Below are 27,685 nucleotides of genomic sequence, written 5' to 3'. Positions count from 1 at the left end.
GCCCTCACCAGAGCCAGATCATGCTGCTGCCTTGATCTCGAACTTCCCAGCCTCCAGAACTGTGAGAAATAAAATTGTTCTTTAGAAGCCACCTAGTCTATGGTACTCTGTTATAGCAGCCCGAATGGACGAAGTCCCCACTGATCTTATCTCTCTGTATGCTTTGTAGTCCCTTCTGCGCTGTACCAGGGCTGCACCAGGGCCCGTCTGTGAGCAACAGTATATGGCAGAAGACATGGTATGTCACTCCTAAGATCGGGTAATGACACTGCGGCTTCTGTCTTGGTCACTCTCTCTCACTCTTGTATCACGTGCTCCAGCTGTGAGTTGCCATGTCATGAGCAACCCTGTGGAAAGGCCTGCAGGTTGAGGAGCTGAAGCCTCTTGCCCTCAGCCACGTGAGTGAACTTGAGGCAGATCCTTTCATCCAACTGAGCTTTCAAATGATTACAACCCCAGTTAGGATCTTGGCTGCAACCTTACGAAAGACCCTAAGCCAGAACCACCCAGACGTGCTGCCTACATTCCAGTCCCTCAGAAACTGTAAGAGAATGTACATTTGTTGTTATAAATTGTCAAGTTTGGGGGCCCCTGGGTGGCTCAGTTGGTTAAGTGTCTGACTCTTTGTTTTGGCTCAGGTCATGATCTCAGGGTCCTGAGATCCAGCCCTGCACTGGGCTCTGTGCTCAGTGGGGAGTCTGCTTGGGATTCTGTCTCTCCCTTTCCCTCTGCTCCACCCCCCGCTCTCCTGCGCACGGGCTCTCTCTCCCTCTCACAAATAAATAAATAAATAAATCTCTTAAAAACTTGCCAAGTTTGGAGGTAATTTATTACAGGCAATAGATAATTAATATGGCAATTGTCTCAAACTTCTACACACTTTATTTTAAAGGCTTTCTAGCTTAATGCATTTCCCATAAATATTTAATCACAAAATAGCAAAAGAGAGTTAAGGTAGCTCCAGTTGGAAAGTGGGAACTCTTCTCAACTCTCTACTTTGATATTAAAGGCCCATAATATTCATAATGCCTTCATAGACTGCTACCTGGCATTTCCTTATCAATTAACAGAGCCACAGGGCTGTCTTATGCATTCCTTTTGTCTTGGACTCTTCCCTAGTTGATGTGTAGGATCTGTGTATTTATCATCTGACCTATGACTGAATACCAAGGTGTGCAAGAAAATGCAGATCTTTCATAGTTGCCACAATCCCCGCCAGCCATCTCCAGAACTCCTTTCATCTTGTAAAACTGAAACTCTATAACCCATTAAACAACAACTCTCCATTCTCCCCTTCCCGAACCCAGCCCTTGGCAAACACCATTCTACTTTCTATGATTTTTGACTACTCTAAGTACCTCATATAAGTGGAATCACACAGTATTTGCCCTCTGTGACTGGTTTATTTCACTTAGCATAATGTCCTCAAGGTTCATGCATGCTGTAGCATATGTCAGAATTACCTTCTATTTTAAGGCTGAATAATGTTAATATTGTATGTTTATACCACATTTTGCTTATCCTTTCATTTGCCGATGGACAAGTGGGTTGCTTCCACCTCTTGGCTACTGTGAATAGTGCTGCTATGAATACAGGTATGCAGATATGTCTTTGAGGCCCTGCTTTCAATAATTTTGTGAATACACCCAGAAGTGGAATTGCTAAATCATACGGTGATTCTATTTTTAATTTTTTGAGTAACCGTCATGTTGTTTTCCACAGTGGTTGTACTATTTTATATCCCCACCAACAGTGCACAAGGGTTCCAATTTCTCTGCCAACACTTATTATTTTATTTTGTTTTTTATAGTAGCCATCCAGTGGATGTGAAGTGGTTATTCATTTAATTTTTATTTCCTTTTTATAGATGACAGAACTGAAGCACTGAAAGGTTAAACAAGGGCTCACAGTCATTAAGTGTTAGAGCCAGGATTTGAATCCAAGTAAACTGATCCACTCTTAACCAAGATGTCAAAATTCTTGTGAGGCAGAAGTTCCAAAACTCTCAAGGAGAAGACAGAGGGGGTTCAAGGGCTAACACCCACCAAGTAAAGGGCAAAACAATTAGGAGCAAGTTAAATTTATCTTTCTCCTGATAATATTCTCCCAATGCTTGGAGGCCGAACTTGCCAGGAAATTACAAAATATTGTTCTGGAAGTAGAACTCTTTTTTTTTTTCCTTTTCTCCATAAATGAGCTTCTTTCAGAATGTCCATTAGAACTTAGATTGCTAACAGACACATGAAAAATGCTCAACATCACTCATCAACAGGGAAATACAAATCAAAACTACAATGAGATATGGCCTTACACCTGTCAGAATGGCTAAAATTAACAACACAGGAAACAGCAGATGTTGGGAGGATGTGGAGAAAGGGGAACTCTCTTGCACTGTTGGGGGGAATGCAAACTGGTGCAGTCACTCTGGAAAACAGTATGGAGGTTCCTCAAAAAGTTAAAAATAGAACTACACTATGATCCAGGAATTGTACTACTAGGTATTTACCCAAAGGATACAAAAATACTGATTCAAAGGGACACATGCACCCTGATGTTTATAGCAACATTATCAACAAATAGCCAAATTACGGAAAGAGCCCAAATATCCATCGACTGATGAATGGATAAAGAAGTTGTGGTATACATACACAATGGAATATTACTCAGCTATTAAAAGGAATGAAATCTTGCCATTTGCAATAACATGGATGGAGCTAGAGGGTATTATGCTAAGCAAAACAAGTCAAAGAAAGACAAATACCATATGATTTCATTCATATGTGAAATTTAAGAAACAAAACAGATGAATATAGGGGGGAAAAAAAGATAGGCAAACCAGGAAACAGACTCTTAACTATAGAGAACAAACTGAGGGCTGCTGGAGGGAGGTGAGTGGGGGATGGTCTAAATGGGGGACGGGCATTAAGGAGTGCACTTGTGATGAGCACTGCGTGTTGTATGTAAGTGATGAATCACTAAATCCTACACCTGAAACTAATATTACACTGTATGTTAACTAACTGGGATTTAAATAAAAACTTAAAGAAACAAATCGGACTTAGACTGGAGCTTTTTTTTTTTTTTAAAGATTTTATTTATTTATTTAAGACAGAGAGAATGAGAGAGAGAGAGCACATGAGAGGGGGGAGGGTCAGAGGGTGAAGCAGGCTCCCTGCCGAGCAGGGAGCCCGATGCGGGACTCGATCCAGGGACTCCAGGATCATGCCCTGAGCCGAAGGCAGTCGCTTAACCAACTGAGCCACCCAGGCGCCCTGGAGCTTTCTTATACCCTGGTTTCTGTATTGTCTAGTCAGGCCACCTAACACCAAAAAAAAAAAAAAAAAATCATTAAGGTTTTGTCAGCCATATACATTCCAGCTGTCTTTTTATGACTAAAAAGGACTCAAAAATGCCCCCCATTTTTTGGTAAAGATTTTATTTTATTTTTTTTTTTAAGTAATCTCTACATCCAACATGGGGCTTGAACTCACAACCCTGAGATCAAGAGTCCTGTGCTCTTCCAACTGAGCCAACCAGGCACCACAAGCTTCTTCTTCTTTTTTTTTTTTAATATTGATTGATTGTAATCTCCACACCCAACCTAGGGCTCCAACTCACAACCCCGTGATCAAGAGTCCTGTGTTCTTGCAACTGAGCCAGCCAGGCACCCCTCAAAAAGGCCTCTTAATTGAAAAGCGGCCCTGGCCCACTACCAGAATGCTCACGTATTACACTTTGTATCTGTATTAAAGATGCCAACAAGAGCTGGCCTCAAAGAAATTCCTTCCTCCAGAGCAAGAGACAATGCGTGAGATTCAAGAACGTGGGCCTTAGCATCTGGCAAACATTTACTCCTTTGAAACTCAGCTTGTTACTTGACATAAAGTAACCCAACATTTCTAAGTTTCATATATAAATATGTAAATATAAATCATATATAAATCAGGAAATGACAGGACCAGAACTCATGCACAAGAAGAACCTAGCGTGCAGAAGGCACTCAATAAATGCTTGATAGTGTTGCTACTTCAGTCCTAGATCCGTGCACAACAAAATTGTGCATTGTAAACATTTACCATTGAGCAAACACCGATTATTAAGAATGTATGTTCAAATTCTAGAAAATATGCGTAACGGTGGTTACCGACCACGGAACAGGTACACATCAATACATGGTGACCTTCCAATGTAAATATGTAGATTCGTTGCACTGGAATCATGCATCAAGTGAACCCACTAGGAGGGTCTTCGTGTTCTGAGATGTGGCACAGCCATTTCTTGAACAGATTATTGCACAGTAGCAAAAACTTCTGCATGTTTTGTGCTTTTCTTATGTATAATTATGCGAACTATAAAAAAAAAAATCCCTGGGATTTGTGGATGTGTGGGCGCACAACCTCACATGGTTGTTGAATCTCGAAAGCCAGCCCAGCCTGTGAAGATTGGCCCTCCCCTCATCCCAGCCGAAGTGCAATCCTATCGTCGCAGGCCTGGCCGGGCTGGTGACTTTTCTCTGAACAGTGGTGGCCTTGAGAAAACGGCCACTCGCGGTGCTAGGGACCCAGCTGGTGTCAGGCCCACCCCTGCCCAGCCGAGCCAGCGGCAAGCGTCTCCGTGCCCCGCCTGGGCCCCGCCCACTCGGGCCCCGCCCCCAACAGCGCGGCCTGCATCTCCCATGAGCCTCTTCGGCTGCCACTCTTCGGAAAGGAAGTGGCCTTCTGCACCCGGGCAGCAGTTAAAAGACGGATCGCGGCGGGCAGCGGCTGCTGGGCGCCGGCGGGAGGCGGGACTTCCGCTCCTTCGGGTGTACGTCAGGCAGGAGGCGGAAGCGCAGCGGGGGCGGGAAGGTTGTAGAACGGCACGTTGGGCTCTGTTTGCAGGTCTCTAAGTGGTCGCGCCCCCTTTGAGAGAGCGATCCGAAGGCGAGGAGGGTCCTGGGCGCTTTCTTGGCCCTGGTAAGTAGGACCGCCTGACGGCGCCGGGGGAGGGAAGTGTGTGGCCCCGGCGCTGATCTGCTGCTGCTGTCTTTGTTGCCATAGGGTAGCGGCCTCCCCAGCTTCCTCACTTCCCTTTCTCTGGATGTTGTCGGCCGCAGCCGCCCAGCCTGCCCTCCACGCCCTCCAGCAAGGACCCTTTGAGACGCAGGTGCCGCCCTGTCTCATCCCTGCTTTATGTTTCCCTTCACTAGATGGCACTCTTTCCTCTCGTCCCAACCGGCTTGGCTCGCCCTGTGCTTCTGCCGCAGGAGCACGTAAGGATATTTTGTTCAAAACCAAAATCTGTTTGCCAGCCCTTGTACTTTGCCCGGGTTCCTCTAAAGGCATCCCTCATCACGCCAATAGAATCAGTTCCTCTCTGCTTCCGGAGCACTGTTTGCGCCTTTTAAAGGCGTTTGTTAAACTTTTTAGTAAGGTTGTTTGAATGAGAGTATATTGTCCCGCTGGAACTGTGTGTTCCTTGAAGGGAGGAGTAGGGTCTTGGCTCATTTGCGATCTCCCAAAGGCCTAATACAAAACCCACAAAGTTGGAAACTAACAGCTCCAAGTATTCTTACAAGCTTTATGGGCTTGGGCACGGATCTCCCCATCTATAAAACGGTGATAAGTAAAAGAATTTCAAGCATCTTACGCAGTGTATGGTGCAGAGTATGTACTTGATAAATTCTAGGCGTGTTTTCCTTTTTCGCTTTCAGTATACACAGTAGTTGCTGGATATATTTTTTAAGTGAATCAAGAAGCACATAGAGAAGTGATTTTTTTTTTTTCTGTCTAGCAGTGATCGTATTGATGCTATCAATTGGTTGATACATTTGGTAGTGTTTGGTAAATACAACGTAATGGTGTATATTAAAGACAGCAGTGCTAAATGTTGGTATCAACAGCTGCAAGAGTAAACATTTAACCTTAACGTTCTAATTAAATACTTGGGCTTGCAGAATTTAAATTTGTGATTTAAGTCTGTGCGCTTTTCAGATGTGTATTTCTGAAGCGATGGAAAAACAAAACATTTCATTGTAGGGAGGCTAGCTGTTCCTGACAGCTTTTAGTTTGTTACTAAAGTATGATGCATTTTATATATGTGTACACATATTTTTTACAGGTGACTGTAAAGTGCTGACCAGTTGCCACTGAGCATAGTTGAAACAGAATAGGAAGATATGGCAGCAAACCCTTCAGGACAAGGTAATGCATGCTGGAACTTGTTATTACTAGGAACTTTTTTCCCCCTTTGATAAACGTGTTTTAATAGAAAAGTTAGGATAGGGCAGTTACTGTAGTCAGAATAAAAAATGAATAGCAAAGTAAAAACCCTGTATTTGAAGTAAGTCCAACATTGTGTCAGATATATAACATTCTTAATAGCTATTAATGCTATGTTTTAACCTGTGTTAAGATTATTCACAACCAGGGGCGCGTCGGTGGCTCAGATGGTTAAGCATCTGCCTTCGACTCAGGTCATGATCCCAGGGTCCTAGGATTGAGCCCCGCATCAGGTTCCCTGCTCATCGGGGAGTCTGCTTCTCCCTTTTCTTCTGCCCCTCCACCCTGCTCGTGCTCTCTCTCTCTCTCTCGCTCTGCTCTCTCTCTCAAATAAATAAAATTCTTAAAAAAAAAAGAAAGATTGGGGACCCCCTCAGGTGGCTCAGTCAGTTAAGCATCTGCCTTCGGCTCAGGTCATGATCCCAGGGTCCTGGGATCGAGTCCCACATCAGGCTCTTTGCTCAGCTCAGAGCCTGCCTCTCCCTCTGCCCCTCCCCCCTGCTCGTGCGCGCTCATGCGCGCGCTCTCACTCTCACAAAATCTTAAAAATAATAAAATAAAATAAAAAGATTATTCACATTGTAAACCTTAGGCCCTCCTCTGACATCTGTGTTCTCTTCTATTTGAAATCAGAACCACTTTTAAAGAGGTTATATTGTCACCAGGCAATATCCATGCCTTTATCTTCATTTGCTCTAGAAACTTTCATACACATTACCTCTGTTTAGAAGCTCTCTAAAGCAAATCAGGTCAGACACATCCTAGAGAAGTTTTTATTTAAAAGTAAGCTTTAAGATGGGGCGCCTGGGTGGCTCAGTCGTTAAGCGTCTGCCTTCGGCTCAGGTCATGATCCCAGGGTCCTGGGATCGAGCCCCGCATCAGGCTCCCTGCTCGGCGGGAAGCCTGCTTCTCCCTCTCCCATTCCCCCTGCTTGTGTTCCCTCTCTCGCTGTGTCTCTCTCTGTCAAATAAATAAATAAAATCTTTAAAAAAAAATAAAAATAAAAATAAAAGTAAGCTTTAAGAAATAAAATTTAATCTCAAGAAAGTATTAAATCCCCCTTTGTAAGTTATGTCCTGTTTCAAAACTTGAAGCAAACCTCTATTTCCTTTCCCTGTCAGCTCTAAACTCTTGTTTGACCCATATTTTTTTGTTACTTAACTCTGTTCTGATTTTTTTTTACCTTGGTTTTATCTTAACTTAAACCTCATATAAATGTAATCATAGAGTGTGTACTTGTTTGTGTCCAGCTTCTTTCACTCACTACACTGTGAGTTTCACCCATGTTGTGCCATATATCCATAGCTCCTTCTGTTTCTTGTGGAGTAGTGTTCTAGTGTATGTATTTACCACCATTTTTTAAAAATTCATTCTCCCATTCAGGAGCTTTGGGGTCGTCTCAGTTTTGGCCATTGTCAATACAGCTGCTTTGAATATTAGTTTATAAGTCTTTTTGTAGATATTTGGATTCATAGCTGAGTATATTGTTAACATTTTGAAAAGCTGCCAAACCTTTTCCCAAACTGGCTGTACCAATTTACATTCCCTCTGGCAACGTGTGAAAATTCTAGGTGCTCTATATATAGTGTTATAGGTCGTCTTAATTTTAGCCATTTTAGTGGTAAAGTGACATCTCATTGTATTAACTTGCATTTCCCTGATGACAAATGTTGAGCTCTTTTTTTGTACCTACTGGCCATTGTAAATCTTTTTTCTTTTTTTACTTATTTAAGTCTTTTGCTCATTTTTTAAAAAATTGGTTTATTTTTATCATTAAGTTTTTTTTAGAGTCTAGATACAGGTCCTTTGTCACTGCTAATTGCATCATCTGGGTCATCTTGGAGTTGGTTTCTGTTGACTGCATTTTTTTTTTTTTTTGAGTGCGGGTCACCTTTTTTTTGCTATACTTCGTGATTGGATATTATGACTAATATATTGTGGAGACTCTGGATTCTTTTGTATTGCTCTGAAATGTGATTTTTGTTCTACCAAGTGCAAGCCTTCAACTCAACTCAAACTGCAAACTCTTGTCTTCCTTTTGTTGGGCAGTAGCTGAAATCTCTGCTCAGTCTTTTCAGCTTCCAACTGCTGCTTTATTGCTGGACCCCCTGGCAGGAAGCAGAAACATTGGGTGGATTGTATAGGCATGTTTGGGGCTTTACTCCTGCCTTTCCCTCTGGGGTTTCTCCCCTCGTTTTCTGGCTACTCTGCAAGCCTGAACTGTCCTCTGATAACTCAAAGCCAGTAAGGTGAGGCTGTCCCAACTGTTTGTGGATTGAACAAAAGGTCACAAATTCCTGAATCTCTGGTTGCAGTTTCTGCCTGATTTTGGTCAGTCTCTAGTGCCTTCAAATAATGAATTTTTAATCTTTTGTCCAGAATTTATACTTATACTGTGGCAGGGTTCCGTCTAACCAAACTACTCTGCTACTACTGGAAGTTGGAAGTCTGCTGTTTTCATTATATATAAATCTATTTTAGTATATTAATTGCATTTAGGGCACACGAAAGGTTGCATGAGTTTTATGGAAGTGTAGTATTGTAAACAGCTAGCTATGCTGACAGGTGTAACTAGCTCATACCGTTCTGTTCTCTCAAATAACCATGTGTGATTTGTGTGCTCTGTGGATTAATCACAGGTCAACATTCGCTTCTGACCTTTGATCTTTTCTTTTCATCAGGTTATCAGATGAAAAATAATTTAATTTGAACCAAAATGAAAACAGAGAGACATCTATTTTGGAAGGAAAATATGCTGCTAAAAATCACACAATGCAGTCCAGATGAAAATAAATTTTAAGTTATCTGTTCTAATAGCACAATAATTGAGATTTACAATTTGCTGGTTATTTATGTATTTTTTTAGCATTTGCAATAAAACGCAATCATTTTTAGGGTTGCGTTTGATTGATCCAGAATCATGTCTGCTGTGAAACATCCTTCTAATCTAAATAGAAGTGAATTTAGATGAGCCTTTGGCCTCTGTTGTTCTTTTGTCAGTGATTTTGTTGGTGTCCTGAGCTGGTATTAGGCACCAGCAGAGGGAGTCCATATCATGCTCTATAGACGCCCAGTGAAAATTTTAAAATTCTCATCTATTTGGATCTATTGCATTTTACTTTCTATATTAAATTATTTCTGTACTCTTTATATGTATAGGAACTACTTAATACAGAGATTGAATGCCAAGTGCCATAATTATCTTACAATGATTGCTGAAAGAACCATGACTTTAAAAAAAGTCCTGATCTGTACATTGCCATTTGTTAATGTCTCTGGTGTAGGAGACAGAATCCTGTGGTATTCGCTGAGCCCTCTAGCAGATCTAGCAGTCTGTCATACTGTGCTAGCAATCCGGACTGCTAAATTTCATAAGCTCTTGGCACACAGTCACTGAAGTCTCCTCCTTACCATCCATTGTATTATGGAACATTTGGTTGGTTCTTAATAACTACCTGATTGATAAGTAACATTTTGAGAATTTTAATATGTAGAGGCAGATTCTCAAATTGGAATTTGGCCAACGGACTATGTAAAAGAATCTTTCATTATTCGTAAATATCAAGGTCCTATGATCGTGTGGTGGCACCTGATTTCAGACACACAGAAACCTAGTGAAATACTGAGTAAGAAATGTGAATTATTTTTTTTGATTCTTTTATTTTCTAGTTATCTTAAAGTGTTTATAGTAATAACTATAAGCCCTGCAGATCAGGTGGTGGGAACTTTTGACTTGGGGGCCATTCTGGATGCTCTTAGCTGTGATTTCAGGGTGCTTTGTAGGAGTGGGGTGGCATAGCTCTTGGGAGGTGTCTTGCTTGGCCTCAGGCCCAAATACAAGTCTTACTCCAAACTATCTATGGTCCAGAAGAAAAGCAAGGTATGCTACCTCTCAATTAACATGTAAATTAAGTGTAAATTAAAATTTACGCTGATGTGTAAAAATAATTTAAAATTCTTGTGTTTGTACTTTTTTAAAGAGGAGAGTGTGGATGCAATTTGTGGTAGGTTTTTAAAGCTAGATTTCTTTTTGTCTCATTTTTAGCTGCAAAGGCAGAATACAGTATTTTTTTGATGTGCTAGGAATGATCTGTAGGCCCCAGGTTGAAATAGGAATTAAACTGAGTTGAGGCAGAATATGTCGTAAAGGAGCTTCAGATCTTGTGTATAGTTAGGAGAGAGCTTGAGATTCCCAGGCCCATTCAGACTGGCCTGGGAGGCCTGTCATGCGAGTGTAACCTAGAAAGCTGCATGCTGATCAGTTGTATTCTTTGTAATGAAACACTATTCACTGAAAGTGAATTGGCAGAATAGGGCTGAGAAGAATCTAGTGATGTGAACTAACTAATGCAGAATGCTAGAGAATGACAGTAAGAGTATTAAGCAACTACCATGTGGCGTGCTGCATGCTAGGTGTCTTCTACTTTTTGTACCTCCTATAACCACCCTTCGAAGCTGTTACTGTTGTCTCTTCTGGTCCTGTCTAGTGAGATAATTTCCCAATATTAAATAGTAACTGGTAGTAGTGATATGAGAAGTCAGATTGCTTCTCTACCCCAGTACCCTGTTCATTGTTTTTCCATACTGCACTTTAGCCGAGGGATTAGAACATTCTAATTAAGAAAATTCTAATTCTAAGAAAAAAATTGGGAGCTCTAGAATAGGGGCAAAAGACTTCTTATTCTTAATCTTTGTATCTCTTCTGCATCTGTTACTAAGCAGAAAATCCTTGCAATGAAATGGGCCTGGGAGTTTATCTGTAAGAGGAAAAATGAGTGATGAGGAAAGGTCGGTTCAAGCAGAAGATAACTCATCTTCTTAGCCAGTCCTGAAGAAGGGAAACCTCAAATGGGTAGAGAAAGTGGCAGTAGATTACAAGGAGTAAGTCCTTGACGGAGAGAGAACTTGAAAACAGGGAGGTCACCTGAGCAGATATTAGGGTTCATTCCTTTCCTTTGATATGTATTTTCAGTAAAGTCCAAAAGGTAGCTAAGAGTTGAATAATTTCTAAGATTTTATTTATTTATTTATTTATTTGAGAGAGAGCACGAGCAGAGGGGCAGAGGGGCAGAGGGAGAGGGAGTACGCGGGGCTTGATCCCAGGACCCTGAGATCATGACCTGAGCCAAAGGCAGATGCTTAACCGACTGAGCCACCTAGGTGCCCTGAGTTGAATAATTTTTCAATCTCTCCAGATACAAGAAGTGTTTGCCATTAACTAGATACCGAAAAAACTAATTGGTACTAATCAACTCACGTTAACTTAATAATGTTATATGCTTTTATTCTGCTAAGACTTAGACATCAAGCAGTCTCCTCTGGATGAGGTTTAAGCTTTAACCACTGAATACATATATCATTGGGGAATGTGGTAGGCAAAATGATCCCCTCCCCACACCCACCACCAAAGATGCCCACCTCATAATCCCCAGAACCTGTGACTATGTTACCTTCTCTGGCAAAAAGAACTTTGCACATGTGATTAAGGTTAAGGGCCTTGAGATGGGAAGATTATCCTGGATTATCCAGGTGGGCCCATTTTAATCTAGTGAGTCCTGAAAAGTAGCACATTTTTTCCGTAGCTATGGTCAGAGAGAGAAATGATGATAGAAGAAGGGTCAGAGAGATACAGTGTTGCTGGTTTTGAAGGCAGGGAAAGGGTACCATGATCCAAGGAACTCAGGCAGCTTCTAGAAACTGGAAAAGGCAAGGAAACAGATTGTTCACCAGAGGCTCCAGGAAGAAATGCAGCCCTTGATTTTAGCCCAGTAAGACCACTGAACTACAGAATTGTAAGATGATAGATTTGTGTTGTTTTAAGAGACTAAGTTTGTAGTAATTTGTTACAGCAGCAATAGAACAATAGAAATAATTCACCATTTAATTATATGAGCCCAAAATCTAGGAGCCATCCATGACACCTTCTTTGTCATTCCTTACTTAATCTTTACTCTGTCAGTGTCCTGTTGATTTAACTTCCTAAATAGCTCTTGGATATGTTCCTATCTTTCCATTTCCCTGGCCCGTAACAACTTTTGCCATCTCTAGCTTGTTCTACTGTCATAGTCTCCTGTTTCTTCTTGTCTAGTCTGTTCTCAACACTGCAGCTACAGTGCTCTTGTTACAGGGGAAAGTGTTATTTTCCCCCGACCCCTAATGAGCTTATTTGTCCTTTAGATTTCAGTTCAGGCATTACTTTCTCTGGAAGCCTTCACTGCTCCCCCTATTCCCAGCCTAGGTCAAGTTTATTCAACATTGATTCCCACAGTAATGGATTGTTATAAATGCTTATAGAATTTTCTTTCTTTATTTCAGACTACTCATCTTAGATTCTAAGTATACATTCATTGCTGTAATTATTTGATCATCTCTATCCTCACTGGACTGTTTGAGAACCATGAGAGCTAGAATCATGTCCAGCTTTGGCTCATCATTGTATCCTTAGAACCTCTCTAGTGCCTGTATATGATGAATACACAATAAATATATGTTGATTCAGTAAATAACTTAAAACATGTTAAACTAATGGTGCCACAGTGACTTTCCTTTAATACTGAACAGGTACCTTAAGTATGATATGTTGATTTAATGTATAGTTGTAAAGAATATATAGCCTGTAGGATAACCACTTGAAAGGATTTGAGTAATATTTTAGAGTAATTTTCATTCTTTAGCTTTAGATTTTTTTTCCAATAAAAAGAATTCCAGTTAGTGCTTATTTAAGTGTGATAGAGCTATTCATGTAAAGTGATTATCAGCTGTTAGGTTTTAAATGCAATTTGATGTGATGCCAGTTCCTTGGGAATGTTTTTAGTGACAAAAAAAAATGTGTGGGAGTTATATGTTTCTATGAATGGATGTAGAAATGAAAATATATATGATTGTGAATGGAGATAGGGTTATAGTTCTAAAAGTAGAAGTAGTTTAGAGTGTGCTGCCTTATTCTAAGATAATTTTATTAGGAAAAAGGTTAATTATAAAGGAATATTAAGTACTATACATGAGATATATCTTTAACACTCTCATGCTTCTGAGAATGTAAAAGTTACATGTAACTATGATATGTGTAAAAGAATGTAAAAATCAAATGTTAAATTATGGCAAGAGATAGGTAAATGTTTAAAAAAAAAAACTCGCGTAGTGAGTGTAATAAAACAGTTAAATGTTATATATTGATGTCCTAGTTAGAGTTCGTTTGTATAAACCCTGAAGGTGGGAGAATCTTACTATAGAACATTGTACTTCATATAACCAGATAGATTACCTAGTTTGTGCCTTAAGTTTCAAATTTGAAATAAGCTATTATTATCTCCTAAGTGCTATCTGTTGACTTTTATATACTTTTATAATGTAAATGTTTTGTGCAAAATAGACATGTAAAATAATACTGTATTATTTTTTAAAAAATCAAGAAGGAAGCTTAGGTTTCAGGAACATTAGACAAGATCAGAAAATAAAAGCCTAAAAGATCTGACCATACCCTTTCTCTGGAAAGTAGCTTTTGTGGCTCTCAGCTGCCTGCAGATACACATTAATATCTAGAATATTATGCAAAAGATAATTTTGCTTGGTTATACTGTGGAAAAGGAGTTGAGAAGGGAGGTTATTTTAGCAGACATTTGGGACATAAAATTCACTGGACTCGGTGATTGGTTAGCTGTGGGTAGTAAGAGGGAGGGGTTATAAGGATAAAACTCGGAGTTCTGGGTGGGAGTATGGGGCACTAAATGAGATACAGAGATAGGCATCATCCCATCTTTACTAGGGAGGGAAGGCTATGGGCTAGCCCACTCTGGTGACCCCTTGTTTAAATACTTTAATGAGTTCTTTAAAGTCCAAGGGGATCTCTGCATGGAGAAAAATACTCATCATTGCTCATAATTTAATTAATGGTGTATTAAGCCTACACTCATCTAATAAAGTAACTTCTAAAATAAAAAATTTTAAACATTTAGAATTGATTATAAACTTATTTTGTTAAATTCTCTATAATAGTTTAAATTAGAATTATAAATAATATGACTATGTAATACTTCACTTTGTAATGATTGCAAAACTTAATACACTTAAATCTATTTTAAAATATTAATCCATGGGTTTAATTAATTAACTTACTCTTTCTGTACTTGTTTTTTTTATTTCTTCCTGGGGATATAATAATCTTCCCAGATTCTTATTTCTGTACTTTCCCAGGATTATAGTAATCTTTCTATACCTTCCTAGGGTTACAGTAATCTTACCACTACCAAAACAAAACAAAATTTCAGGTAAGTCAAGATTTAGTGTTTTTTGATAAGTTTGATTCTCAGCCAAACCGCAAGATTTGGTTATGCCTTTAAAGATAATTTAAAAGCTGTGTTGTTGTGTACTGGGTCCCTTCTATCATTAAACTTTACCTGTGAGTTAATGGGATTTTTTAAGCTCACGCTTGTCTCATAGATTTTTAATTTCTTGCAGCCTGGAGTTAGTCCCTAAATGAAATACTTCCGTGTTCTGTTTTCGTTATGAATTGCCCTTTTCTGGTAGCTTTACTGCCAGGATTTAATGCATTTCATCTCCCAAGAGGTCAGGGATCATTAGGTCTTAAAAGTTAGCTCTCTTTAGGAATTTCACTAACTCATCCAGTTAGAACTCACAGTTTCTGCTTGGTCCTTGTGTGACATGGGTGCTCATCACCACTGGGGCTCCTGTTAAATGGTGTGTGTGTGTGAGAGAGAGAGAGAGCTAGAGAACCTGTGCTGAATCCACCTCTCTTGTTCTTGGTCCCAAACATGCTTTTTCTGGAACTATTTGGCTTAGCCCCAGTTCCCTGTATCTACCCCTTCCTCCGTGTACCTAAACAAAAAAGTATGCAGCTATACTTTATAAACAGACATATACTTAATAGGAGAAACAAATCCCTAAATGTTAACACTAACCTAATTATTAACTGTGATTATTACAACTGACCTAATTATTAATTATAATAATTATTTTCACCCTTCTTTACAACTATATTTTTATGTATTTTAACTTTCCCTTTTGTATCTTATTATGGAGTCATGGCTTATCATAGATTTAATTTGTTCCATTTAGCTATAGTTATTATTCTCTTTTTAATGTTCCAATTGTGACAACCTGGCTAACCTCAAATGCACTTCTTTATTCTTTTTTTTTTAAGTATTTTATTTATTTATTTGATAGTGAGAGAGAGAGAGAGCATAAATGGGGGGGAGGGGCAGAGGGAGAGGGAGAAGCAGACTCCCCACTAAGCAGGGAGCCCAATATGGGGCTTGATCCCAGGACCCCGAGATCATGACCTGAGCCAAAAGCAGACGCTTAACCGACTGAGCCACCCAGGCGCCTGGCTTCTTTGTTCTTTCAGCACTACCCTGGATGTTTAAGAGAAAAAAAACTTCTTGCTTTCTGACAACAAGATGTTCCAGGCACATCTTGATTTTTTTTTTCTTGCCCTAAGACATGCAACTAGTACTCTTCCTAGAACTCTGGTTCCTTTTCACAGAGGACAGACATTTAAAATAATATAGGTAAGCTTAAACACATTGAAGAACATTGAAAAGCTCAGTTGTGCTTGTATTTATCTGAACATTATTGATCAAATTATCTTCATATAGTCTTTTTAATGCTTTGTACATACAGTTTCTATGTATATACAATTTCTTTACTGATAGTGACCCTAAAATATTATTTGTGAACAAATTAATCTTGAGAGAAATGGATATTTCCATAAACAGCACACCAGTACTTTTGAGTGTGGTTATTTATTTTGCTCATCACATAATTTAGACACTATTGATTTTTTTTTAAAGATTTTATTTATTTATTTGTCAGAGAGAGAGAGACAGAGCACACAAGCATGAGGAGTGGCAGGCAAAGGGAGAAGCAGACTCCCCACGAGCAAGGAGCCCGATGCGGGACTCCATCCCAGGACCCTGGGATCATGACCTGAGCTGAAGGCAGACGCTTAACTGACTGAGCCACCCAGGTGTCCCACCACTATCAGATTTTTTTTTTTTTTTTTTTAAAGAATTTATTTATTTATTTGACAGAGAGAGACACAGCGAGAGAGGGAACACAAGCTGGGGAGTGGGAGAGGGAGAAGCAGGCTTCCCGCCAAGCAGGGAGCCTGATGTGGGGCTCGATCCCAGGACCCTGAGATCATGACCTGAGCTGAAGGCAGACGCTTAACCGACTGAGCCACCCAGGCGCCCCCACTATCAGATTTTATATCTACAGTATCTCTAAATTCCTACAAAGATGGAACTACATAATTATCTTCTAAGGATGCATTAGCCTCTTCTGAGAAGTGGAAAAAAGCCTTGTCCTATAGTTAGAAATACACCTAATGGTGTAACTTGCTTTTTATATATGCATCTTCATATATACAAATGGGAGAGTGCTACTTTCCCTTGGAAAGCATTCTTCACTTTACAGAGAACTCACTTTGGGCTTTGTTTTCTAGCCTTTTATCTTTCCATTTGTTTTTTTTTAAATTAGGGATCAAACTCAAATGCCCACAGGCATATAAACAAGTCTGATAAGGACTGTAATAAGCTAGAGAGTGCCCAGTGTCTTTTTAATGTGATGAAACAGTGATGATTATTTCTTCATTCTAGTTAATTTTTACCATGGGGATATCCATATCCCTTGTTGCCAGTGCTTGAGATGTTTCAAGAGAAGCAAGAAATCTGAGGATTTTGTTTACATTCTCTCAGTGTTTACATGTTGGCATTTAACTCAGATTTTAATTAATTAATTTCAGAGAGAGCATGGGGAGGGGGGGCCAGAGGGAGAGAATCTCAAGCAGACTCCCCACTGAGTGTGATGTTGAAAATGTGAGGCTCGATCTCATGACCCTGAGATCATGACCTGAGCCGAAATCAAAAGGATTCTTAACCAACTGAGCCATCCAGGTGCCCCTAATTCAGATTATAAAACCTAGTTGGGTTGCTGCTTCTGGGCCAGGACTTTGCATCCTCTGCTCTAGATCTTATAAAATTTGAAGATCAAAATCAGGCCCAGTATTAAGTAGTTGATGAAGGACACTTATTTTTGTGCCCCATCTGTTATGCTCCATTTCTTTCTCAGAATTGCTGTGTAGTCCGTTGCAGTTCTTTGACTTGTTCCTTGAAAGCCTGTGTCACTTCTGAATGAAAGCAGTTGACAACGAAAAAAAAATATTGTTTGGATCTGAGCATGTCTGTTGCTGTTTTCCTCCTGAAAACCTTGGTGATTACAGTTCTTTAAAACTAAGTCTTCAAAATCCTCAGTCAGTATTCTGCTTTGCATCCATCCATGGGCTGTGCTGGTAAAGTCACTGGGAAGCGGTAGGAAAACGGTGTAACCATCTAGGGGAACTATTCACTAGTGGGTTCGTTATCTTGTTAGAGAATAGAATTTGCTTGCTGGGTTTTTAGATGGCCTGGGTCTATAAAAATAGCTCTAAAATGTTTTTATTTTTCTCTCTCTCTGTCTCTCTTCCCCCCACCCCCTTTTTTAGGTTTTCAAAACAAAAACAGGGTTGCAATCTTGGCAGAACTGGACAAAGAGAAAAGAAAATTACTAATGCAGAACCAGTCTTCAACTAATCATCCTGGAGCGAGGTATTGAAGAATAATGTGGTTTTCATATTCAGTGATATAAAAAAGATCTTGGACAAAATACCTCAAGTTGGTTGGCAGACGTTTGTCTCTGTAACACTGCAATTTACATGTTTTGTTTCTTTAAGTTAGATTTGAAAAAAATTAGACGAAGTGATTAGATCTTAAATATTCTAATTCTAATTAGAATATTTAATGGTCCCCAGAGCCTACTTTTAAAAAAAGAAAAGGGTTTTGTGTGGTTTTTGTTTGTTGCTGAAATTATTGTCAGCGTCCCCCTTTTTAAGCATTCTGCAAAGCAGGTAAAATGGAGGTGGCTTCATCTTTATTGTGTTCAGTTTCTGCCTTCTTCCATCGCATTTAGCCACCGCCCTGGCCTTGCCCCCTCTTTCAGCCAGACCTCCTGAAAGTGCTGTCTGTCCTCACCTTCACTTTCTCACTCACTGACTCCTCAGCGCACTCCAATCTCACTTGAGAGCCACTCTCCCCTTCCTAAGAATAGGTGCTTGCCTCGGTCACCTGCAGCCTCATGGTGGTAGCTAAATCGGGTGGGCCGAGGGCCTTCTCTTATTAGACGTTTTAGTGTTGTTTGACACCACTGATCACTCTGTCCTTCGTGAAATACTCTCTTTCCTTGGCTTCCACCGGCTCTGTGCCACACGGTCTTGGTTTCTTTTGCAGACGCGTCTCCGCTGCCTGTGTCGTGAATGTCCGTGCCCTTCAGAGTCCGGTCCTACAGCCAGTTTCCTGTCCTCACACAGCTTTTCAATGGGCAGTTGCCTCCACTTCCACAGCCTGTTATTTATGTGCCGATAAGTTTTATCTCGTCTTTTCTCCCAAGTCCCAAATTACCTCTTGGGTAGCTCCATCCTGATGTCCCTTAGGCATTTCAAACTTAGTGTGTCCCAAGCTGAACTCCTCTTCTCTTCCCGTGCTCTCACTCACCACTTACTATCCTTGGGTTCCTTGTCTTGGCGAATGGCACCGATCTACTAGTCCTCAGTCAGAAGTGTGGACTTCATCTATTATTTCCTTTCATGTCCGTCTCCAAGCAGATGCCATCCTCTTATGTGTATGCTTTGAAACATGTCTCCGATCTGCCTATTTTTCTTCATGGCTACTGATGCCACCCTCGTCCTGGCCACTCCCATTTCGATAGCTGCTTCCTCACTGAATTTCCTGTAGTCTTCAGTCCTCCTGAATATATTTATCAGTTGTGTCGGTTAGGATGTTTTAGTCTGGAAGTAACAGAAAACCAAGAAAATTGGCATACACGCTAGGATGTATGTTTCCCAGGAGTGTGAAGAGCCGGTGGTTCCGGAGTGGCTTCATGTAGTGGCCAGTGGGGTGAGCCGTGCTCCGGCCTCCCTCCAGCCTTCCTTTCTGCCTTTCTCTGTGGGCCAGCAGCTCCCTAATGTTCCAGATAGGACTGCCATAGTCTCAGCCTCACCCCACACTGAGCCAGCTATAGAGGCCAAAGCCAGAAAGGTTCCTGTCCTACGTTTCTCTTGTAAGAGTGCGGAGAATGTTCTCAGAAGCCTCCCAGCAGACTGCCCGTCAAGCCTAGCTGCCCAGAATTGTGTATCTTTCTCTTGCTTAAACTAGAAACCAACAAAGGGAATGGGAATGGCATTGTCTTAAACCGATCAGAGTTCATCCCCTGAGGGATGAGCCTGGCCAGCCCTGAAGCATGGTACCACCAATACTTGAATGAAGTTTGGATTCCATTAGCAAGGAAATAGGGAGATAAACAGTTGTCAAGGAGGTGACCAGCACAGTCTGCCTAGCGTGGTCTTTCTGAGCCCTCATGTGGTACTTGTGATCATGTCACTCCTCTGCTGTATTAAACTCTCTGGGAATCTCTCTTTACTGTGAGGATAAGATCTACATTTCTTAATTTATTTCACAGGGTACCTGCCTTTCTCTCCCCCCCTGTCATTTTCTGCCAACCCACTTCACCCCTTTCCAACCCTGACCTCCAGTCCTATCAAGCTCCTAATTTCTTCAGACATGCCAAGGTCTTTATCCCGGGGCTTTCCGCACGCTGTACTTCTTGCTTGAAACATTCAGTGCTTCTGTTTTCATCATAAATGTAACATTATGATAGACTGGAGTACCTCAAATCAGTTTGAAAGTAGGGGACCATAGATCATCCAAAAAATAATAAAAAATAGAGGTAATTTGAAGCCCCAGTAAAATAACATAAGCTTTCTTCATATAAATTAATATAAACCGTGGGAGAAGGAAAAAAAGACTTATTCTGGGAGGCCTTTTTTTTTTCTTTTTTAATCCCTATAAAGAATATATAATGAAAAATGCGATTCAGAAGTAAGGAAGTTTCTTCTACCTTAAACAGCCAAATAACTAAGATTCCCATTTTAGCATTGCACTCTCGAGACCCTCTCTTAATAAGGACTTCCGGGATCATGCTGAGCAGCAGCATATTGCAGCCCAACAAAAGGCGGCTTTGCAGGTGAGCAAAGTAGAAGTGACACTCGGGTCTCTGGAGAGTTCCCGGGTCTTGGAGGCCAGCACAGTTCCTAGTTTGTATTTCAGTGGAGCAGTATCAATAAAAACGTTCCACACATAACTGCAATGGTTTTCTGATGTTCAGTCATCATGCCTAGAGGATTTGAAGGACCCATACAGCAGTAATGAAAGTATCCTTTATGGTTTGACACGGTCATCATTGAGTCGGGACTGTCCTTGGCAAGGGATTGCTTGCGTACAAGGATATTTGGATGGACAGAATGATCTTAAAAGCTGAACCGGCTAGTTTAATAGTACATACATATATTTTTTCAAATTTGTCATGCTGTTACACTCCTTGATAATCTTACTGGTTTACTGTTGTTTGGATTCTCTTTTTAATAGTCAGCATACCTGTTGCACAGGAAATGATAATCCATCAGTTTAAAAAATACTGTTCTTCATAGTAATAAACAGTTTTAGTATCACAGTGATCTTGGATTGTTTAACTGACATTCCCAGAGACCTTGAATAAGCCATCATTACCTATGCTGTTAAACCTTTGAATCTCAGAATTGGAAGAGGCATAAAAGATCATCTCACATAAGGCAACCTAAAAACAGTCTTCCTTTCTCTAGTGACAGAGGGAGGTCGCTGGTGGTTTTCTGTTACTTACATTTCAACATTCTCTACAAAATGTTGGGATCTTAATCACCAGTAATCAGCTCCCTTGCCCACCCCACTCCCTTCCCAACTACTGCCCTTCTTTCTCAAGCTCCTGCTTTGTTGATCAAAGGCAGATTTTGGGGGTCTTTGTTGCAAGTTTCCCCACTCCAGGGAACAAAGTAATTCATGTCTTTGACTCATTATTGACTTTAGAGAATCACAGAGGACAGAGTGGGTCTGACAAATGAGTGCCTGGTGCAGCTTGTTAATATAAATTCTTTATTACTGTCCATCTCCTGTGTATTTAAACAAAATTAGCAGCAGAACTGATTTTTAAAATAAATTTGGTCTTAAACACTCAGATAGGATAAGTAATTTTAATGCCTTGGTTGAAAAATTGTGATTTCTAATAGCTTAATTGCCTTTTGCTTTTTTTAACTCTTCCCTAGCACGCACATGCACACTCATCTGGATACTTCATAACTCAAGACTCTGCTTTTGGGAATCTTATTCTTCCCGTCTTACCTCGCCTTGACCCAGAATGAAGAAAAGATTTGTAACAAAAGTGACTGGAATATCAGATGCCAAAGCTACTATCATTTAGTGCTTTACAAACTGTGACTTTCAGAATTTTGGTGAACTTTTATACTTTCATTGCTTCTTTAAAAGAAAGGCATGTGTACATCAGAGCAGAAAAGGAGGGTCTCCGGGAGGATGAGAGTTTTGGGAGCTGTATTATCTGAGGAACTGATGATGCTACTTGTGACTGTTTTGGAACACAGTTTGATTTTTTGAACCCAAATCAGAATTGAATGGTCACATAAATTCACCCCTACCCCCACCTCCCCAACTAGGTGGATTGAGTATATCATTGTCCACAGTAGACTCTCATGAACCATTTATAGTACTTAACTTTAAAGAAATGAGGGTGCTTTTAAAAACGTGAACCAATAGGCTTAAATAAGTTACATTCATATTTGCTGTTTGTAGAATTGCTATCAGTGTACCTTTTGTGTTTATAGTCAACTTGTCATCCTGAAATACTCTTTAACTCATAACCAACTCCCTTATTCTCCATTTTCAAAGAAAATCTAAGACTAAGTTACCAGTCTTAAACATCTTTTATAAACCTATGCTACTATAAATTATGTGACTAAATGCAATTAAAAACAATGATAAGAAATGTGATTTTAAAATTTGTACATGCTCTTATTATTTAGTGTTACTACACATGTAGTGTGCCCACGTTTTATTTATCTAATTAAAAACATATGCAAGTTGAGTCCCTTTTTAATTACTCTGAGGAGTTAGGTTAAGCAAGTTTCTCAATATGACACATCTTGAACAGAATTTGGGGTGCTTATTTAAGCATGCAGTCCCTCCTACCTTACCCCAGTCCTAGAGCATTAGAATTTCTAATTCAAAACAAAGTCTGAAAAACCTGGGTAAGGAATTCAGTTTTCTTTATATCTGTATATCTATCTATATCATAGATATATAAACTCATAGATTTCTTTGTCCCTGAAACTTAGCTAAAATTAGCTAAATTCTACGTGGGTTTTTTTTTTTTAACCTTTAATAGGATTGAAATTATATTTTATACTATATCACAGATACAGTACTTTATATAACTACTTGTAATTGACCTCATATTAGCCTTGAGTCCCCATCATCTCTGGTGGTAGGATGAAATTTAAACTTAAAATTCCAGTTTGGGTCAATATTTAATTGAAGTTCATCTCCTTTTTCAAAGAGTCTCTTTCCTTCCTTCCCTAGATATTTGCACCAGCTGCACAGCCCTAGGTTAACCCAAACTAATTAAAGCAGGAATGGAGAATTCTAGACTTGGCTGTGCCATTTAGATTCTTTCTCTTGAGAATTTGAACTGATTTTCTGCATTTGGGTGAGGTAGAGCCATTCCCATCGTAACGGTCGCTATTATAGCTGTTATAAAGGTGCCCTTACTCCCTGCTGCTGAGGAGGTCCCCAGGGGCCTCTGGCTCCTGTCCTGCCCCAGGTCCATCCAGCACTTCCTTGGGTCTTCTACAGTGGCCCTCATTTTCTTGAATTATTTTGACAGTGTCAGTTCTGTGCAACACATGACCAACTGGCATGGTTCTAAATCTATCTACTGATCTAAGGAGATAAACAATTTGGATTGTATACTTTTTATACTATTGAAGCCTCTACCTAATGTGTGACTTTTATAACCTAGGTAAAGAGATCTTTTTTCCGTAGTATCTTTTCTAAAGTGGTATCTTTCCTTTTAAATAGTTGTTAAATCCTGCAGTCCTGGCTAGGAAACACTTCCTCCCACCCCTCTCCTGTGAGTCCCTTACAAATTCAGGTCAATTCCATATGTGTTTGTGAATATGCACTCTGTAAAGCACCGGAGTATGGAGGAGGGTGGGGGAAGGTGAGAAAAATGAGACCTGCTGTGAAGGAGGTCACATGGAGAGGAGCCTGTTGTGGGACAGCAGAAATGTAAAGGAAGGCAGAGTGCAGCCCGCCACAGAAGAGGCCCCCAGAGCACATCGCAGTCTAGATAGGCCTGCGAGGATTGGTAGGATTTCACCTGGAAAGGCAGGAAGAGCTGCTTCAGGCAAAGGTCAAGGTCTCACAATCAAGGAGAAGGAGGGACTAAGGCCGTTGGGAGGACTGCAGAGGACAAAGGGAAAAGCAGCACACTAGTCAGAAGCCCTGAGGTGAAGCTGGGGGGGGGGGGAAATGGGGGTAACTCATTTCACCTCTCTCGGCATGTCACTCTCTCTTGCCTGTAAAGTAGGAACAGCACACGGCCTACTTTATAAATTGTCTAGACCAGTATTTCTCGAAGTGCAGGCTCAGCCTGTTACTGAAATGAGAAGCCAACTAACTTAATGGTTTAATGGAGTGTGACCAGCATTTTTTTTTTTTTTGAAAAATAGGAAACATGAGAGTGCATGGCATGTTGTAATAGGTTTTGTTTCATGAATCTTCCATTTCTGTGTGTTTGTGTGTTTTACTTATTTTGTTTGTTGTATGTTGTACCAGTATGTAAGGTCTTTGAGGCAATAGTTTGTGTTTCCTTCCCTCCTTTCCTTTTTGTTCATAAGTGTATTTTGCTTAGACTAGTATTTGGCATATAGAAGGAGACCAGTACCTGCTTATTGAAGGAATGAATGAATGAGTATATGTGACCTCTGGGTCATGATGGAAAGGGTATTTGTTATTTTTTTTTACTCTGAGTCATGGCAAAAAAAAAGGTGTGAAAGCCATTGCTCAATAATAGAGATGATGGGGCACCTGGGTGGCTCAGTTGGTTAAGCGTCCGACTCTTGGTTTCAGCTCAGGTCATGCTCTCAGGGTTGTGAGATCGAGCCCTGTGTTGGGCTCTGCACTCAGCATGGAATCTGCTTGAGATTCTCTCTCACCCTCCTACCCCCCCTCTCTCTCCCTCTCTAAAAAACATATATATAAATAAAATAATAATAATAATACAGATGACAGTGCTTTGTATGATTCTGAAATTAAAACTGAAATGACTCAGTAATTTCAAAGAGAGATTTTGTTTCCCCTGAGCAATCTGTAAAATGTCTCATTAAGTTGTCTCAGTTCTTTCCTTCACTTTGGCAGTAGAAACTCAGCCTTTCTATGAGCTGAAGGCCCACTGCGGCAAGGCTTTTGGCAAATACGGTCACACCGAGAACAGATCAGCCTAGAGAGCGTCAGGTCACTGGGGCGGCGCCACAGCACTGCGGATGTCCCGCCAGCCGGCACGAGTCCCAGCGGAACACCAGCTCAGCCGGCGCTTACGGAATGCTGTTCTCCTTCCCCTCTGTGTGCACAGCGGACACAACACTTTTAAAATGAGCAAATACAGCACGAGGAGGAGGAGGAGGAGAACTTCATTGTCCTCAACCTGAGAATCTAGAGCAGGTGAGACAAGCCCACTAGATAACACTGGTTGCCCTTTATTAGTGAGAGGATGGGCCTGGATAGACCAGTGAAGCCTACAACAGAATAAGCATCTGAGGGGCGCCTGGCTGGCTCAGTCGGTGGAGCGTATGATCTTCGTCTCGGAGTCATGAGGGCAAGCCCCACAGTGGGTGTACAGATTGCTTAAACAGATCCTTATTTAAAAAAAAAGAAGAAGAAGCAGCATTTGAACTCAGCTTCCGAGAGAAGAGGGTCTCAGCCAGGAGAGCTAGGACAACAGTGAAAGCAAAGGAAAAGCCTGCACAAAGGCAGAGCAGACGGGCCATCGTGAAGCACCAAAAGTCCAACTTGGCTGGACTTGTGTGGATAGATTGGGATAAATTTGTATACTGTGATAATCAGAAATGAGGCCAAAGGCGCCGAGATGCTCGTCTTTCCAGAGAAGCTAAGGCCACTTCATCCAGCGACTAGCACGGGGCCCGGGCCTGGCAGCACCACGGCCTCCGTCCCGGCGCTCGCCTGTGTCTGCTGGGCCCTCATCCTGCGCAACCACGAGCTGACAGTCCGAGGACGAGATCGATGCCCTCATTAAAGCAGCGGGGGTCGACGCTAAACCCTTCTGGCCTGGCTTGCGTGCAGAGGTCCTGGCCGAAGTCTACATCGGGAGCCTCAGCTGCAGTGCAGGGGCTGAGGGACCCGCCCGGCAGCCGGTGCTGCGCCAGCAGGAGGCCCCGCGCCCTCACCCCTGCTGCCCAGCTGAGGAGGAGAAAGTGGAAGCAAGAATCCGAGGAGTCTGCTGATGACGTGGGCTTTGATCTTTTTGACTAAACCTCTTCTGTAACCTGTTCAATAAAAAGCTGAACCCCCTTTTTTGGGGATATATATTTTTAAATTCATTCAAGTAATCTATACCCAACGTGGGGCTCGTTTGGTTTGGTTTTTGGTTTTAAGGCGGCGGGGGAACATGCCGATCCGGGGAATTTCTGGCACAGCCAGTGTCCAGCACTTGGCACTTTACAGACCGCAGGAATGGGTTCAGGATTGGACATGTTAACCACATTCAACCCAAATGAGACTCCAGGAGACATTTGCTGGGCTTATGGCAAAGACATGTTCTCACCTTCAAGAATGCTAACAAAAGGGAGTCTTTCTCTCTAGATGTGTAAAAGGAAATACCAATGTTTATATTTATATATAATTTATATTTACATAGTGACCGGGAGATGGAACCAGTCTTAGAATGAAACCACTACCATAAAAGGGGCAGCAGAGAAATACAAAGAAACTGGGTCCTTGATGACATCACTGGGTTGCTGAGTCAAACAATCCCTAAAATATGCTACCTTTCTCTGGAATTTCCAGGTATGGGAGGTAATCTTTATTTTTGTTTAAGCCAATTTAAAGTCCGTGTTCTGTCACTTGCCACCGAAGTTCTCTAATATGAGCTGCACTGACTTGGTGGCTCACGTGTTAGCCGCACACCGCACAGCTAGGCAGTGGGGAAGCAGGACGCAAACCCGAGTCTCTCCTCATGCCCGCACAGCGCCGCCTCTGCTACCTCATGCCCATCTTCATCGTCACCGAAGCTAGTGGCCCATGCGTTCCCTCCCTTGCAGTTCAGTCCCCTGCCCTGCACCTGCTGACCTACACCCTTCCATGCCATGTCCCTTCTCGATTACCCTGCCGTGATCTCCAGAATTTATTTCAACCACCAAAATATGTATCTATGCTTTCCATCTGTTTCTCAGTCCTCCTTTGTCTCCCTCCCCATCTCACTGATACCTGGCTTTCTCTTGAGGTCTGCAGGGGTCTTGTGCCTCAGGAGGAAGCAGCTCAGGGGCTCATACCTTGGCTGTAGGTCCAGCTAGTTTCTGGCTTACTCGTTATTAGAACTCTAAAATACTGTTTTAACTTCATTTTAAAATTCACTTCTTGGCGCGCCTGGGTGGCTCAGTCATTAAGCGTCTGCCTTCAGCTCAGGTCATGATCCCAGGGTCCTGAGATCCAGCCCCACGTTGGGCTCCCTGCTCGGCGGGAAGCCTGCTTCTCCCTCTCCCTCTGCTTGTGTTCCCTCTCTCAAATAAATAAATAAAATCTTAAAAAAAAAAAAAATTCACTTCTTAAAACCAAGAAACAGACTCTTAACTATGGAGAACAAACTGCTGGTTACCAGAAGGGAGGTGGGTGGGGAGATGGGTTAAACAGGTGATAGGGATTAAGGAGGGCCCTTGTGATGAGCACCGGGTGATGTATGGAAGTGTTGAATTACTACATTGTACACCTGCAACAAATACTACATTGTATGTTAACTGGAATTTAAATATAAACTTAAATTCACTTGTTAAAAACACATGTCCCCTCCCGCCTTAAAAAATGCATGCCATGCCAGTGTCCTTGACAATATGTCTGGGCGCTCCCTCACAGTCCTTAAGGACCTTGACTCCTACTTCACGGTCTTCGTCTCCTCTGCGTTTTGCATTTCTCGGCTGTTATCCTGAGGACATCGACAGCCTCCTCAGGATGAACTAACACCCCAGTCCACTTGGTCAAAACCAGTTGTCAGCCTTCATCCCTAGTCTCACGTGGAACTCTCAGCGGCATTTAGCACACTGACACACCCTCATTCTTAAAATGCCATCTGCCTCTGACGTCAGCCACACCTCACTCTCCTGGGTTTTCCTCCTACTTATTAGTTGTTTATTCTCAGTCTCATTTGCTGGCTTCTCCTTCAAATGCAAAATGTTGGAATACCCTGGAGATCAGCCTTTCCAT

At 41.3% G+C, this 27,685-nt stretch overlaps 1 protein-coding gene and 1 pseudogene across 5 annotated transcripts; both read left to right on the top strand.

Annotated features, from left to right (window-relative positions):
* The first annotated feature begins 4,786 nt into the window (after window positions 1-4,786).
* Window positions 4,787-24,333, top strand: INIP (INTS3 and NABP interacting protein). Of its 5 annotated transcripts, none has more exons than XM_032419045.1 (6): window positions 4,787-4,955; window positions 5,189-5,251; window positions 6,100-6,182; window positions 17,761-17,863; window positions 20,243-20,333; window positions 21,445-24,333. In XM_032419045.1, exons 3-6 carry the CDS (start codon window positions 6,158-6,160, stop codon window positions 21,538-21,540), a joined length of 315 nt encoding a protein of 104 aa, XP_032274936.1. In that variant the 5' UTR covers window positions 4,787-4,955; window positions 5,189-5,251; window positions 6,100-6,157; the 3' UTR covers window positions 21,541-24,333. The 5 variants fall into 5 exon arrangements, with proteins under 5 accessions (XP_032274936.1, XP_032274935.1, XP_032274934.1 ...); XM_032419044.1 differs by lacking the exon at window positions 5,189-5,251 and adding an exon at window positions 5,040-5,145; XM_032419043.1 differs by lacking the exon at window positions 5,189-5,251.
* Window positions 24,334-24,444: 111 nt separating this feature from the next.
* On the top strand, window positions 24,445-26,844 carry LOC116641378 (annotated as a pseudogene).
* The last annotated feature ends 841 nt before the right edge of the window (window positions 26,845-27,685 follow it).

Source organism: Phoca vitulina, unplaced genomic scaffold, assembly GCF_004348235.1.
Source record: "Phoca vitulina isolate PV1807 unplaced genomic scaffold, GSC_HSeal_1.0 scaffold21, whole genome shotgun sequence".
Lineage (NCBI taxonomy): Eukaryota > Metazoa > Chordata > Mammalia > Carnivora > Phocidae > Phoca > Phoca vitulina.
Note: the sequence above shows the minus strand (reverse complement) of the source record. Positions and strands in the feature narration are given on the sequence as shown.